A 17,476-nucleotide genomic window follows, 5' to 3' on the forward strand; every position below is an offset into this window, starting at 1 on the left:
TCCTGAGCTATGGAGATTGGGGTTTTAGGAATAGAAGGTCTGTTTAGTCATATTCTTTAATTTTTTTGTTTTTTAAATCCAAACTCAAGTCAAACATATTCTGAGTAGTTGCGAGGAGAGTTCATTTAGTAAGAGAATATCTTATCTCCATTCTAACTGAGTGCTGAGAAAATTCAGTTTCCAGGTGCACTGCTTTTGATTCGGCCTTCCAGCAAAGTTGCAATAAAGACCAGCACTTAGCATGTGCCTGACTCTATTTTTTTAAAAAAAATTAATACTACAAAAATGGAAAAAATAATTAGAGAAAAAAGTTAATTCTGTCTTGAAACAAGTGCAAAGTAAAGAACAAAGGTTAAAACATACCTGTGGTGGATAGCTTGTAAGATTTCTACAAGTGGAAAATATTTAACTCTTCTGGGTACCTGTTCTGCAAGTGGAACAAATCTGGGTTCCTTTTGTGGAGTCAGATTTCTGCTTTCACCAGGGTTCTTGATAAGAGCAGACATTATAGCTCAAGCAGCAGGAAATTGAAGAATCAGTATTCCTGCCTATTTTCAGCAGCTTTTAATTATTGCTCTGATCAGCAACTGAATTGCTGGCATATGGTTTGGAGCATGATTCAAAGCTGCACATAGTTCCAAGGGCTCCTGTTTGAACTAAGCATTATGCCACTCCTATGTTGTTTTAACAGACTCTCCCCAGGTTGCTTTTTGTTGCAGATTTTTTTGCCATGTCCCAAGGGTACATGTAGCTGAAGGACAGAGTAATCTATAAAGAGACTCTTACTGCTGCCACTTCTGCAGCTGAAATCAGGTTTTTTGCTGAGAAGACTAATGTAATTGTGTTCTCTCAATACTAGTCAGACAGCATTCACTGAGTTTCCTGACCTGGCAAAGATGCATGTAGAGTAACAGCCACACTTCTGTCAGAGTAACTAACATCAGGTTACTGTTTACTTTTGCTTGTGTCCACAGTAATGGTCATATCTGGTATAGCATAATCAGCAGTTGACTATAACTTGGGAGAGGGGAGAATATGTGTGTATTTATAGTATCTAGGTTGTGTTTAAAAGTTCTTGACAGAAATAAATAAACTGAGCTAAGTAAGAGATCACACTGCTTTTGTCACCAAAAGCTGTTTGGAGTGCGCCTTTTTTTTTCTTATTTTTTTTCCCCTTTTTATTACTGGCAAGAGAACCTTGAACTGAGACCTAAGTGTGAGATACAGTTTCAGTAAGATCCTTTGTTCTGCAGGATAGGAGTATGAATTTACTCTTAAGAAAGAGGTCAAATAGAGGTTTCATATTCGTTCAGCTCCTTTTGGGAATTGTTCACTTCCTACTGAGGTGGTCAAGGATCATAAAACAGGCACAGACAAAATGCTTTGATATTTTGTCCCTTCAGGCATGATGCAATTGTTGCAAAATTACAGGTTTTATTGTAAGAATGGAAGAATGTCACTGAAGGGAATTTGGATCTTATGGCTCCTCCTTTACTTCATGCAATCTAATCAAGAACTTACATATCTTTGAGGAAGGAGAACTTGTTTCAGATTCTGTAGACAAAATATAGCTTTATGAATATTTAACAACAATACTCTGATGGGAAATAAAGTCCATACCTGGATAACAACTGCATGAGATGCTTTACATCTATTACTTATCAAGAGTTCTGTTAAGTCATTGTCTTTTTGGGAGGCAAAGAAGAGATGCAGCTCAAGTGGTGATTGGTGGTTGCACCTTTTGGCTACTTGTGCAGACAGTCCTGCCCAACCTCACACTGCCAAAGAGTAAGAAATATTGGTAACATTTCCCTGACGATGTGAGCTTTATCAGGGAGATACAGCTAAGGAAAAATGAGAAGATTCCTAAGTAAGAGTGAGGTATCAGTGTAAAGGGCTGCAGTAGGTACAGGTTATGTTGGCTAGCTGCTGTCAGGCAGAAGGTTTTCATGCTGATTTCTCCCAGCTAAAGTTTTGAAATTTTACACGTAGTCACTGACAGTTTTGTTCTGCTCATGTGGTATCCAAAGGAAGGACGGAGGTATTTGTAAGAGAATTGGGATCATGGGTGACCAAAACAGGTGTTAATATCCGAAGATAAAAATGTACAAAGTGCAGAGGAGCATTGAAGTAATACTTCAAATGTTGCTGGTATTGGAGAGGTATCTCAGACCTTTGAACCATTTAACTGCAAAAGCTAATTAAGTTTTTAGATGTCCTACTCTAGAGACACATTTTTTTAGATTATGTTTCTACCTGTTTTTGGTTCATCATGCAGTAAATGGCATGATGTGATCCATCAGGTTAGTGAATCCTAGCACAGAGGCAGTGCCATGCTGGAGGAAACACATGGCATACGGGATGTTTATTCTGAGAGAGCTCTCACTCTGAAGTCCCTTTTCAGTGCTCTGACAGTTATGATCTGCAGATCAGTTCTGTATTATTTACAGGGGCTTTGGGGATGAAGTGTTGAACCACTGAACCTTTAGGCTAGGGCTTTTGTGCCAAAATATTTATGTTGATGTAAGGGAGTGAAAGGCCCAAAGCTTCATTGAATTGAAAACTATATTGAAATATATGTTGAAAGAGAAATTTGGTACTGACTTTCACAAGAGAGAAGAGGAAAAGAGGTTATAGCCTTGATTACTCCTATTCCATGTTTTAATTCAGGCTTGGCAAAATCTCTTCTGCTATTCACTACAGGAAATGAAGAGCAGGAGAAAGGAGTGGGAGAAGAGAACAAACTGCCTAATTTTATGGGGTACAGCTGGATGCCAAAAATGCATGGGGACATGTAACTAGATCTATGTTGTTGTCTCAGTCTAAAGGCTTTTTAATAGATTCATCTGTCACATTCCATTATTATTCATTTATTACTTTAAAATTAATGTTGGGTTTTGTTTTCTTCTTTCTGTAATGAGCTATTTACAGGGTCCCTCATTAATACTTCTAAGGTAAGAGAGAATTGGAGGAAAAAGCTGCGCCTTGGGAATGGGACAGTTTAAGATTTACAATATTTTGAGTTTTTCAACTTTTATAAGAGTATGTTTTGTAAAAATCCATTGGCAGTAGAGAGACGTCTGCAAATAAAATCCTAACATGTCTTTTGCAGAGAAGATTACCATGAAGATGGGTTCTGTCAGCCGTATAGGGGAATTGCGTGTGCACGAATTATTGGAAACAGAACGATTTATGTGGACTCCCTCCAGATGCAAGGGGAAATTGAAAACCGAATTACTGGTAAGCTTACACATTTCTTTAGCAGGGAGAAAGAAACATTCATAAAAGTATACAGTTCAGGTAAAAACAGTGCTATCATCCTTTAGTTTTGTCAACCAATGAAAAAGACATCTTTATAGTAAGGTTTAGAGGGGTTGAGCCTGTTTCACACTTGAGCAGCTAGCAATATTTGGAGCAAGGAAGATGAGGCAATGTGTAAAGCTTCTTCCATGTCCTTAAGTAAAATGTCAGAGTACTGGATTTTTAATGGCTTCTATTTTATACTGGAGCTTTTTGCATGATGTATTCAAAAAGAAGATTTTGAGTTTTTAATGGGCTGTACATCAAAATGGGTTTTTGTATATAAAAAAACATTTAAAAACAAAAACAAAAAAAAAAAACAAACAAACAAACAAAAAAACCCAAAAAACCCAAAAAACCCAAACAAACAAACAAACAGAAATATAAAAAAACCCCATTCCAGTTAGCTGATATTAGCGGCTGTGACTCTACAAAGTAGAGCAAGCAAGTGAGCCCATGGAATAAAGCGAACTGTTTGTCATAATGTATAGCAAATTAACTCAGTCCAGCAGGAGCTGATTTGCATCTGGCCAGATACAGCTTACTAATGGACTCTCTAACTTCAGCATAACTAGTTGCCAAAAAGAGTTTAACTTCACTTGTCAGCTCTAACTCCCTAAAGATATTACCTTAAAGACTCATTGTTGAGCCAGAAATCCAGGTCCATTTTTTTTCCTGTTTTTGAAATAGTAACAAGATTCTGGGACTGGCAAAATCCAGGTGCTGACCTTTACTTCTGCTGTTCAGCATATTCTCCTCCCACCCTTCTCCTGTACTGTGTTGTAATTCCAGCCTCTTTAAACGTTATGTCATTAATTAATACATATTGATACATTTATTTTTGCCAGCTACATAATCTCTGTTGTGTTTGGATGTTTTTCAGCAATATAGAAATATTCAACTATATGAAATGATTAAATCTGTAATTCTATGAATTACATAATGTTCATAATGTTCTTTTCAAAAACCAAAACCAAACCCAGCAATGAAAAAACTGTGATATTATCCAGAAAATGTTTATTGATTAAGCTGTGCTTGTTTCTGGGATGTGGAAGATGGGCACTGATGACCTGGCTGCTATTTTCCTAATATTACTAATTATCAGTTAGATTTCCAAGGCTAGGGTGCTGATGCTTTCTGTTCTGCAGTTGGGCAGAATTCCTGATGGAAATGTTCTCTTCCAGGAAGACACTGAGAACCACCATATAGAGCTGCCCAATGCCTAGCTAGGCAGTAATGACAGTCTGTTAATAATATAGCTTTTTCAAACTATATACTTTCGAAGGTCGTACCAAACATCTTATGCAAAAGTACCCTGAGGATTTCATAGCATTATTGGTTCTTGTAAGTCACATCATATGTAAAGCAAGTATTGTAAGACTAGGTGTTTTATACCCAAATGAGAGGGTATCTTTGAAAGTTCAGTAACTTGTTAGGTAAAGGAACAAAACCGTCTGAAGAATTGCTTCTGAGATTTTGCTGATAGTTTTGCCCATAGCTCTTAAATGCAATGTTTGATGGTAAGTGTGTGTTCCGATGTGCATGGGAAGTGAGGACACCTACTGTCCAACAACAGGAGCATTTAGCAAGTTTATATCTGTGGGAGATTTTCATTCTGGATTTTCATTTCCCTGCTGTACTATTGTGAGAAATACATATTCTTTGTCTCTATGGCCCCTTGTGCTGTTTGGTCCCGGCTATGTGGTTATGTGAGAATAGCAACCTTTGGTTAAAAAAAAGAATGACATTTCTGGAGAAAAACTTTAGATGTGGCTTGGAAGACTGGAAGGCCAACATTGAATAGCACATAGACTTGATGCCTGACCTGTGTCTATGTGTTTGATTAGCAAGGTCTCTGCTGTGCTGTTTAACAGCTGTTTAATAAATAAAATATAAACCCCTTAGATGCTACCACACACACATTCTACTGTTGGCTTTTGCACCTTCCATCAAAATGAAGATATAATTTTAAATTGTGCACTCTTCTCTCATGATGATCTAAATTCTGTAAAGCAGTGCCTTCATAAAACTTAGTGTGGAGTTTCAAACAACCACGAGTAACTACTTCAGTCCTTCAGTTTTAATTTTCCCTTTTAGTCTTTGGGATAAGCATATGGCACAACTATCTTTTGAGGCCTGATGGTCTGCTTGCATGCAGTGTTTCCAACATGACTGATGAATGGTTATATTTCTGCATTAATATTTCTGGATTAAAATAAACAAAGGTGTAAACAGTCTAAAAGGCTAGATTTGCACCTGCTTGTTGCGGGTTTGGTGTTCAGGAAGAGACTCTGTGGTAAGATCTGTCCACAGGAAATAGATCATTGAAAGGAGAGATCTGGACAAGGAAGAAAGAATTTATTTGTAGGTTGTAAATAGACTGCTGAATGACATTTCCTCTCTTTTTACAGTGTGAGTTGGTGGAACATGCAGTCTAGCAACTCTCACTCATAAATGATGCATTACTGGGGGAGTGAATGTTCCTACATTTAAAGGTTGATTCAGCACCAGATACATGATGCACACACACATTTGTTTTTCCTTTGCAATATGCAAGAAAACTTTGAGCTAAATGTTAGTGTGTAGGTGCTGAGAGCTGAGAGTTACAATCTTAACTCATTATGACATTCATCTTAATGTGAGATTAAGATGGGACTGATTACATTTTCCCCAAAGCTGCTGCCTGTAAGGCTTCTTGTGTTTGTTATAAGCCATATCTCCCCAAATATCAATGATACACTTCTTTTTGCTTGACAAGATTTGAAAAATACCTATTTTTTATCAAAATGTCTAGAGGAGGAAGACTTCAGGTGATCCTTGTTCAGATTTTATTTAGGAATTTAATTAGGAACTTTGATTTTAATTAGGAACTTTAAAAACACATACCAGTATCCTGGCAGGTGTATCTTACCTTTGCTCTTGATCCTTTCAAGTTAAAATTAGCCAATTGCATGTAGTCTGAGCAATGATAATCATATGGGTGCATTCCTGGGAACTGAGGCCTACAAGCTCTGTGCAGATGTCAAAGGGACACTGGGATGCTAGGTTTTCTTCCTGCATTTGTCAGTTGTCCTTTACAGCAGAAAGGATAGTTCTCCTTTACCTCATTTACCTGTTGCACAGTAGGCTTTCAGACCCTTGAGTAAAGAATAATGGTGCCAAAGGCAAATGACATGAAAATTAAGTTTTTCTTATGCTGTGAATCAAACGTACCAGTATTTTTGTTCCTGTGCAGCTGCATTCACCATGATTGGCACGTCGACGCAGTTGTCTGACCAGTGCTCACAGTTTGCCATACCTTCCTTCTGCCACTTTGTGTTTCCCCTCTGTGATGAGCGCTCTCGGAACCCTAAGCCACGGGAGCTGTGCCGGGATGAATGTGAAGTTCTGGAGAATGATCTCTGCAGGCAGGAGTACAACATTGCTAGGTCAAACCCTCTCATCTTGATGCAGCTACAATTGCCTAAGTGTGAGGACCTCCCACGACCGGACACCTTGGAAGCTGCCAACTGCATCAGAATTGGGATCCCTGTGGAGAGACTGAGCCGATGTAAGTCTGGGTGTTTCATCACTGGGGAAAAGTACAGCTTGTTGCTTCCTCAGATTGAGTCTGAGAGACAATACCATATCAGTCTTTTTTTTGGTAAAGAAAGTGCTGAACTACTTGTTTTTGTCTTGTCAATACTGACACCTTTCACTGTTGAAAGGTATAGTTAGGATGGCAAGGAGGCCTAAAGGATGCTGCTTGTACTAGAGTGTGTTATGTCAACAACCCTGGGCTATAAAACTTTGTGTTCACATGGCTGATTTGATGCAAATTTGCAGAGTGTTGCCTCCACCTGTAGCTCAGTGCTTTCCTTTTTGGGTGAGCCTCCCCATACACCTATTTGAGAGTTTTGTTTACCTACTGATAAATTTCATATAGTTTGTTAAAGCTTCACTGGAAGATCTGTCATGAAATGAACCATATAGGGTTTCCATTCTTTCTATATGGAAACCCACAAGAATATTAATCCTGTAAATTGAACATGGGGTGCAGTTGTCCTTCTTCACCCACACGGCCTGGGTGAAAACATTGATCTTGCTTCCATGAATTTTATTTACATCCAGAAGTAGAATGTCTGTTCTGTTGTCACTAATTAAATGCAGACAGTCTTTCTGACTACTCCATTTCATAGCAATTAATCACAACTTGTTCAATAGGAAAACTCGAAGAGACCAAAGATGTTTAAAGTTCAAAGTGTGGTAAGATTATTCTGACTATCCATTGTCTGAATCCACAGTTAGGAGCAGGATCCATGGCATAATGGTGGACTTGAAAGACTAATTCTGTGTTTTTATGTAAATAATGTAGTGTAGTTGAGAAGCAGAAGTAACTGAGAATACAGTGACAGAGACAAATCAGACAGGGAAGAGATACCAAGCAAATGGTATGAGAACAAAATCAATAAAAGGTCTGGTGAAAGTTGCCCTTTTCAGGGCCGGTGGTGCGGCCGCTGATGGAACAGTTGCAACTTGAGTATTTGTGGGGTTTGAGAGAGCTGGATTCTTGAGGGCTGCAGAGGGGAGAACAGAAAAATGGAGAAGTTAATGCTGCAAGCATTGAGGAAAATGCATGATTCAGCTCAGATGATGCATATAGAAGACAAGCACTCAAACAGTATGAAGAGAGGATAGCAGCAAAACAAAGAATAAAGATATGGGTCCACCAGATATGAAAATGATGCTTCTAAAGAGAAGATCCTGAATCCTTTCTTTCTAAAGATGAAAATAAGGAGAAAGGGGCATGAGGCATTAGAAGACACAGCACTGATTTCTATAGCAAGTGAGCAGTGTGAAGAAGATGGGAAGATTATGAAAATGAATCATTTTTATGAAAATAAATTCATTTTTGACATCGGAGGACTTTTTCTGAAGGGAAACTCTTATCTCTGATTAACTTGTCATGTTCTGTGTCTAAAGGTCCATACATGCTTCTTAGTCTCAATTTGAATTCAGAATTGTGAATACTCACGTGTGTACCATAGAGCTGAGATGTTCCAGGACATAATCCAGAAATAACTGGGTGTAAAAGTACAGATAAAAACAGAATTGAAATTTCAAAACAAACAGCTTTCATTAAATCTTGAAGTACCTAAATTTAAGTACTTGTTTGCATGCATGTTTTGTGGCCACAGCTGTTTTAGTCCTGGTGTCCCTTGATTGTTTTGATTTTTCTAACATTTTCCCAAACCCTGTGTTTTAGATCATCAGTGCTACAATGGCTCTGGAGCTGACTACAGAGGGACTGTCAGTGTTACCAAGTCTGGCCACACTTGCCAGCTCTGGGACTCACAGAGTCCCCACAACCATGATCTGACCAGCACACAGTTTCCAGAGCTAGGTGGAGGACATGCGTATTGTCGAAATCCTGGAGGTCAAATGGATGGTCCCTGGTGTTTTACAAAGAATAAAAACGTACGCATGGAACTGTGTGACATACCTTCTTGTAGTATGTATTCTCTTTCTTTTTTCTCCTACTACTGTTCTGAATCCTGTGTAATTTTGAATGTTTCTGGTTATTACAAGTACAATTCATTTAGGAGGGTTATACTTTTAAATGTTTAACTTCCAGCAACTTTGTTTTGTGTTGTAATTCTTTAATATTTTCTGGAGATCAGAGTTTGTGAGATACTGTAACACTTTTTTATTCATATTGGAGGCTTGGTCTGAGGTAATAATTAATGATGATCCTGCAGTTTGTATTTTGACCTGTCAAATGACAGATTGCACGTGCAAATCACCGGTATGTGTTTGGTTTGCTCATGCTGCTCAAGGGTAAATTTTCTTGCTCTGTATGAGATCTTGAAGGCAGCAAGGATTTTCAAATCCGATAGAGGGAGATATAGCACCATGCCTGGTTGAAAAGAAACAGTTTCAAGTGCAAAAACAGGGCAGTTTGAAGTGCATAAAGCAGATGATCTTACATGAAAGTCCTACACTAGCTGCTACTCTGCACAGCACAACTGCTAAACTAAAAAGTACAGCTCTCACAGATTAGTAGTGTTATGCTCATTTTCCCTGTATTGGTACAGACTTCACACATTGGTAATGGTCTTTGGATATGACATTGTCTTTGGATTTGCCAGTTAATACTGGGCTTCATTAGGAAGAAAAGCATGTTTCCTGAAGCAAGATACAGATATGTCATGAAAGCCGTAAAAGTGGATTATGTGGATCTCTAAAACTGCTCAGAACTAATACGAAATTTTTCAGTTACTTCACTTTTTTGCAGTAACATGATTTGACATTTATAATAAATTTCTACATTGCCTGTACCATAGGGTAAAGATAACACTGGGATGTGGTTGTGGTGAAAACAGTTGCCACAAATAGCAAAACCACAGGTTACAGAAAACATCCCAGGCAGTTCCAGCGAACATTTTTGACATCACGAGGCTTTCCTAAAGTCTCTAAGTGAAAAAGTATTTTAGGAACATTCCAGAGCCAAGTGTATTGATGGCTCTTTCATGCCTGTCTCACTCTAACATAAAAGCTCTGCAACTCTATTAAGGATAGAACAAAAAGTATCTCTATCAACGAGAAATGAAACTTACTACATTCTGGGAAGAAGTAGCACCAGTAGAGGTAAAGAATGGGCCAAGTGTTGATGAAATGGCTGAATCTATGAGAGCGGGTCAGACTGTGTTGTTGTGCGGGGTCACATTGAGTTCACTGTCTGTATATTGTGATAGAGACTTCTCACTTGTATTTTGTACCCTGAACAGGATAATGCAATGATACCCTGGTCTGTGTTCTGCAGTTTCCTCAACTGGAAATCTCAAAAATAAAGTAAAATAATCACATACTGTTACAGTCCACACATTAAATATGGGGCACCTAGCTTATCTTCATACTGTTAATTGCAATGTCCATTCAAGTTTTTGAAATATGTAATGGAAAATTACAAAGAAGATGGAGAGGGTAATGTGACTTTTGTTTTCAGGGTATAGTTTACTTTTGCTTTAAAATATCATATTAATAATTATTTGTGTTACTATCTAATAGTAAAAAATATTTATTGTAAGCAATGAGCATTTCTGTGCTTGACAGGTCCACGTGACAACAGCAAAATGGGAATCCTCTACATCCTTGTTCCCAGCATAGCCATCCCCCTGGTGATAGCCTGCCTTTTCTTCCTGGTCTGCATGTGCCGAAACAAGCAGAAGGCATCTGCTTCTACACCACAGCGCCGCCAGCTGATGGCATCTCCCAGCCAAGACATGGAAATGCCACTCATTAATCAACACAAACAGGTATTTCTTACACAAGGTATTTCTTACGCATATTTTCAAAGTATCATGATTTTCAGCATTTCAGGTTGTCTGTGTTCAAATTGAGCCATGTTGTTGCGGACCTAATTTTCATCCTGTGAAGGGCATCTACTTCAGGGAAAACCAGGTTCTGCACAGGTGTATCTAAAAACCTGACCAGAGACAACAGCTTTCAGTACACAGTATTTAATGGCATTTGTCCTTACACATCGGTTGCCATTCTGCCTGTTTTTTGAGTGACTGGAAAATGGTTATTTCTGATCCAGTCTTCAACCTGCAGCTCATTTTTGCCCCTGGTGATGACATGGCCTTTTTGCCTGTTTAAAGCATGATGCACAGTGGGGTTTCTTTTTCTAATCCTTCAGCTCAAGACCTATGGTGTTCTGACCCGTAAGTGAGTTGAGAGCTGAGATGGCATGCAACATGTTTCCAAGGCTGTGTATCACAAAGGATGTTGAAAGAAAAATGGCTTTGAACTCATGTCTACATATGTCAGCTGCTGCACAGGATTTTCTGGGTCAGCTAACTGTTCTCTGCACTAAAATCCTGTTCAGAGCTAATGTTGAATTTTTAATCACAGCATTTACAAAATGCAAGCTCCGAAAAACTATGCTTTAGAAGTTGGCAACATCTGTTCAGGAAACTGTAGAGTATTCGATGAATATTACCAATTGTAACTAATTGTGATGATTTTGTGTGTTAATCTGAATATTTAAAGGAATTTTTCCAGCCCAGTCTATAGGCTGTTGGACACTAAAATCAGAGGTTGTTCCCAAATCACCTGCTAAAACGTCTTCCCAGCCTGCCCTGCTCCTTCATGCTGTGGTGCCCTGTATGTGAAGCCGTGCCAGCTGCACCTCACTTGGCAGTGTCCCAGTGCAGCTGGTCTGAAGCTGCCCCCCAAACTCAACCAGCCTAGAAATAAAAAGAGTCCCTGGGTGAGCAATGAGGGATTTGAACTCAAACAAAGACCTCAGCCAATCCCATGCAGCCATAAATATAGACACATCACTGGCCAGAGATCTGGGTGGTGCAGAAATCCCAACCAATCAGCTATCCAAACCTGGGAAATTCAAATCCCCTGTAAAAAGAAGTTCCGAACAATAAAAAACACTATTTCCTGATGACCCTTGGTGAGTTCATGTTGTTTGTCTGTCTCCGACCAACAACCCCATGCAGCATGTCAGGGACTCCTTCATCCCATGCTGGTCAGGATAGACCCATTACACCACAATCACAAACTCCCTTGCTTTCCCTTGCAGCTGCAGGAGGAAGGCTCTGGGGATTTCCCAGTCTTGGGTTTGCAACCTCTTCCTTCAAATACCAGAGAGAAATTCCTACTCTTTTCTTCTCCAATTCCACACCCCTCTTTATCAAAGCTAGCTCAAAGTTCCTCAGCGGGGGTACTGTACACTGCTGCCTATGGGCAGGAGCCATTCCTGTAGTGCAACAGAGAAGAAAGGGCATTATCTGGTACTGCACAGCTGAAAAAGAGAGGTTTTGTTCCTTCTTCTGCTGGAAAGGATATTTCAGTTCAGTCTGAGACTGTGACCTCCTCAGCCTCCTTGATTTTCTGACAGATGTCCGCTTGGCAGCTCAGGGCTGGTCTGCAGGGAAAATACAGATGCAGTTAATAGATGTCTTTGCTTCCCATATTTACTCTGAACCCAATATTCATTTAGCTTTCAGGAAGTGTAGCCACTCCTTTATAAAAATAATTATATCCATTGTCCTGCAGTATAATTCAATTTATACTTCTGATAATAGTGTAGCTCATTTCAAGGTTAATTGTGAAGTCAATATACTGATGTGAATACACAAAAAACCAGAAAAGTCCTTTTGGCCCAATTTATCTTCCATTTGGAGATCTAACCACTGGGAGATTTTCTTTAATAAGAGATCCTGTTGTTCAGAAAACATTGGGGTTTTTTTTACTGTCTTTGCTTCATTTCAGGCTAAGCTTAAAGAAATTAATCTGTCCACTGTGCGATTTATGGAGGAACTAGGAGAGGAGAGGTTTGGCAAAGTCTACAAGGGGCATCTATTTGGTACAGCACCAGGTGAACAGACACAAGCTGTTGCCATTAAGACACTTAAAGACAAGGCAGAACTGGCTCTTCGGGAAGAATTTAAGCATGAGGCAATGATGAGATCACGATTACAGCACCCAAACATAGTTTGTTTGCTGGGAATAGTGACAAAGGAACAACCTATAAGTATGATATTTAGTTATTGTTCTCACAGTGATCTCCATGAGTTCCTGGTGATGAGATCTCCCCACTCAGATGTTGGCAGCACTGATGATGACAAGACGGTGAAATCCACTCTGGAACCAGCAGACTTTTTTCACATTGTGACTCAGATAGCTGCAGGAATGGAGTATCTTTCTAGCCACCATGTTGTCCACAAGGACTTGGCCACTAGAAATATACTGGTGTTCGATAAACTGAATGTGAAAATATCTGATTTGGGCCTTTTCAGGGAAGTTTATGCTGCTGATTACTACAAACTGATGGGAAATTCCCTTCTTCCTATCCGGTGGATGTCCCCTGAGGCTATTATGTATGGCAAGTTTTCTATTGATTCAGATATATGGTCATACGGAGTTGTGTTGTGGGAAGTTTTCAGCTATGGCCTGCAGCCTTACTGTGGTTATTCCAACCAGGATGTCATTGAGATGATCAGGAACCGACAAGTTTTGCCATGTCCTGATGACTGCCCCACATGGATATACACTTTGATGTTGGAGTGTTGGAATGAATTTCCCAACAGAAGACCAAGATTTAAAGATATACATAACAGACTAAGAACATGGGGAAACCTTTCTAATTACAACAGCTCAGCGCAAACTTCTGGGGCAAGCAACACCACACAAACAAGTTCTCTCAGCACAAGCCCTGTTAGCAATGTCAGCAATGCTAGATACATTGGACCAAAGCAGAAAACTCCAGCCTTCCCTCAACCTCAGTTCATACAAATGAAAGGCCAAATGAGACCAATGGTCCCACCTCCTCAGCTCTACATTCCAGTCAATGGTTACCAGCCAATGCCTGCCTATGGTGCTTACTTGCCAAATTTTTTTCCCGTCCAAATTCCGATGCAAATGGCTCCTCAGCAAATACCTCCCCAGATCATTCCCAAACCAGGCTCCCACCACAGTGGGAGTGGATCTACCAGCACAGGCTATGTAACAACAGCACCTTCCAATGCGTCGGTGGCTGACAGGGCTGCTCTGCTATCAGAAGGCACAGATGACACACACAATGGAACAGAAGATATTGCCCAGAACCCTGTCCAGGAGGAGGAGGAAGAAGAGGGCTCTGTGCCTGAAACAGAATTGCTTGGTGATAATGACACACTTCAGATGGATGAAGCAGAAATTCAATCAGAAGCCTAAGGAATTTGGCCTCATTGCTAAGAATTCCACATTGCTTCCATGCATGGAGACAGTAGATCCTTAGGCTTAATAGAGTGATTTTGATCTGATTTAAAGAAACAAAGCTAAAACAAAAAAACCTACATCCATTTAAAAGTGCAGCAGTAATGACATACCAGGTTTAATGACCATCGCCACCAGCAGATTTTTCAAATATGGTGATACAGACTTGCTGGGTTTAATCTTTTTTACTGTCCTACAATTCTTGAGAGAAGCTGCTTTTCAAATATGTACTGTTGCTGTGCAACATATTGCAGAGTAGCATTGCACATCATGTATATCATGATATATGAGTGTAATGTTAGTGAATTATGCCTAAACAAATAACACAGAAAGGAATCCAGCTATGGTTGCAGAATGGCTCTAAGCATAAAGAAGTGCCCTGGATGTTATGGACAGCTTAGTTTGTAGTATTTATCTCTTCGATGTAATGGACACAAGATTGTTTGCTTTTTGAGTCTGAAAAATGAAGTTGAGAATAATGCTCTGTGTTTGTATTACAATAACAAGAAAAGGGGGGAACTGAACATAAAATTGACTGTACTGAGTAAGACCACGGGTCTGTCCAGCCCTGTAGCATGTCTTGAAAGACCATCGATAATGCCTGCCAAGGGATAGACTGCAATGGCAATTTCCCTTGCAGAAATTTCCCAGGGTATTGCCCCAGCCTCCAGCAATTTGTGGCTTAGGGTCTTCCCAAGAAAGAAGTGGATTTTTTTTTCTGTTAAATAGCCCTTGATGGAATTTTCTACCATGAATTTATCTTAATGATTTTGAACTCATTTAGAGCTAGAGTATCCACAGTAGCTTGTGGAATAACATGTGGGGAGAAAGGATGGTTTTCTTTCACCACTTTGAGTGAATGACTGACAGAAGCTTCCAAATGAGATCATCTGACTGCAATTGTGAATGAAAGTATTCCTTCTCTGCTGTGTATTTTCAACAGCAAACAGCCTTAATACACTGTTAACCAAAAATGGGGATATTGTAGGGGATATTATAGGTGTGCACTAACTTAATAAATCCAACTTTAATTGGTTATTAAGTATAGAAAAGGGCTCCACATATCTGTTCCTACATTGTAAAAGTGTTGGGGTTATAGACTTACTTGATTTACCACAGTTACTGCTGGATTGCATGTGAAACCATGTTTTTTCCCAACTTTTTAGTAAAAATGATCTTTGAACTTTAGAAGACCAAAATAAGCAATAATGTACAAGGTGCTGTTTTTGTGCTTCTATTTGCAGGATGAATCGTGTACAGACCTTTAAATGTAATTTATGTTTTACTACATTTTATATACATTTTTCATTGAAATATTTGAATTTTTGAATGAATGACTTTATAACTTAACCATTTACAATATTCACATGTAGTGCAGTTTTATGGTATTGTTGTTCCATTTTGTTAAACATGCAGAGAGGTCCATACATTTCATGACCCCTTTCTGTAATACAAGCGGTACATATTCTCATTGTAGCATTGTAGCCAACACACACTATAGCTATGAGTTCTACATCCAACATGGAGTATTCAATAAAATACATGATGCAAAAAGTATGATGAAGTACATTGCCCTACAGCCACTGTTTTGTTATGGTACTTTGTGGAAGTAGATATGGCTTCAATTGCTTAAGTTGCAGGTTTCACACTTACACTACAACTTTTTATGTTATTACTTTGGGATTCACTTGTACGTTGTGTATCATTGTGATCTACACCCTGTGTTCAAGATATGACAGCATTACTTATTTCTGGCATTTCATCTGGACTTGGAAATGCACTGGTAGGAATAAAACATGAAAGCTTTATTACTTGTGTTAATATAATGCAGCTTTGGGTGCTTTTACTAAATAAAGGATAAAAAAAAAAGGTGAAATTTATTTACGTGAAGTTCTTTGGTTTTTCTAGGTTTTGTTATCTCATATAAATGAACTGGATTAATCAACTACATTGTCTTTCTTTATTCCTTTGCTAAATTACTTCAGACTAAGTGGAGAGCAAATGATCCTGTTACTCCACATTTGTCAGTGAGAGAAAAAGATAAGTGAGCAGATGAATGGCAGTCAGTGGAAGCTTCTGTACAGCACTGTCTGAAGTTCAGCCTGTTTCTAGTAGTCAAAGAACATTATGACTTTGTGTGCTTTGAATGCAGTTTGGGAAACTCCTAATTCTCTTCTTTAGCCTTATAAATTTACCGCAGACAGAAAAAAAAGTCAGATTTCTATACTGATTTTCCCATCCCCACTTAATTTGGATGTGCTCTCAAAGTGATGGTCAAGGAGCAATACATAATTTTTTATGTCAGCCTTGGTAATGCACACAGTACTGGAGAGGGGTGTTCCTCCTCTGTTGATGTGGCTGGGCTCATCTGAGCTGCCAAGATCGGAGTCATGACAGCATGCAAACACCTCCTCTGCACTTCAGGTGAGCGTCTCTGCACAAACACCACTACCAGTTTGTTGGTGGCTACTCTAAGTCATCTGGATTGGTAGTAACTTCTTGTTCTGCAACTCCCCAGACTACTCTTGCGTGTGATATCTGCTGCGCAGTCCCAGCTAGTTGTCAGAGTCTGCCTTTCCTTCCCAAGACTTGGAAGCAAGGCCAAGGGAGATCAGGGAAGGGACAAAGAGGTAAGTGGATGGGACAAGGTGGTAAGGTGGCAGTAAGTGAGGGAAGGGTTGGGGCTTGGTCCAAACAAAACCAACACAATACTGGTCACTTGGGCTTGCAAAGGTACTTCTTCCTGGCAAATCTAGCAAAGATGCAAATTTTCTTGAGGACAGAACAGCTTTTCTAGCAGCAAATACATGTCTGGATGACCAGTAAAGGGCAAGGTGTTTTTAGAAGACTGTGAGGTTACTTCAAAGGTTTTCTCTTGCTTCTAGTACCCTACTTTGTCTGTATGCTTTTCATAAGAAGACTAGGTCTGACATTAGAAAAAGTGGATAGGGCATTGACACTGTCCACAGCAGTCCACTGGTGAGGCAGGAAGATTTCTGTTCACAAAAGTATATTGAGTACATGGAGAATCGATTTACAATCACAGGGCAGGAAAACTGAGTAATGGTTCCTAGTCTGAATGGGGAAACTGACTATAGATGTGTCACTAGCTCCAGTTTGACTCCTGTTCTGATATTGTCCAAGATCTGCATTATTGCAGGGTCTTTTCTTCTGTTTTACCATTGAGACTATGGTGAAGACAAGGCTATAAAGAGTACGGTATAGGCAGCTGAGGATTCACCCACAATGCTAAGTACAAACAGACATTATTTCGATAGGCAGGTTCATTCCTTCATCTAAATGTTGCTACTCTTAGTTTCATCTAGTGATTTCCCTAAAGACTCATCCAGAGGAGCGAGTTCCCTGCTGAGGTAAGAATCCTTTGCTTCTGTACCTGCCATGGCTGTGAGCATCATAGCGAGTC

The 17,476-nt window shown here is 39.4% G+C and overlaps 1 protein-coding gene across 1 annotated transcript in view; it reads left to right on the forward strand.

Moving 5' to 3' along the window:
* ROR2 (receptor tyrosine kinase like orphan receptor 2) overlaps positions 1–15,918 on the forward strand; it is a 155,768-nt gene extending 139,850 nt beyond the window's left edge. Inside the window, exons 5-9 of the mRNA XM_066181635.1 lie at positions 3,113–3,240; positions 6,536–6,850; positions 8,546–8,791; positions 10,393–10,595; positions 12,568–15,918. Coding sequence (XP_066037732.1) covers positions 3,113–3,240; positions 6,536–6,850; positions 8,546–8,791; positions 10,393–10,595; positions 12,568–14,010 — 2,335 coding nt within the window. The 3' untranslated portion in view covers positions 14,011–15,918. The remainder of the gene's footprint in view (positions 1–3,112; positions 3,241–6,535; positions 6,851–8,545; positions 8,792–10,392; positions 10,596–12,567) is intronic.
* The last annotated feature ends 1,558 nt before the right edge of the window (positions 15,919–17,476 follow it).

The sequence above is a fragment of the Chamaea fasciata genome, unplaced genomic scaffold, assembly GCF_029207755.1.
Source record: "Chamaea fasciata isolate MVZ Bird 193981 ecotype frontalis unplaced genomic scaffold, bChaFas1.0.hap1 SCAF_4, whole genome shotgun sequence".
Taxonomy (NCBI): Eukaryota; Metazoa; Chordata; class Aves; order Passeriformes; family Sylviidae; genus Chamaea; species Chamaea fasciata.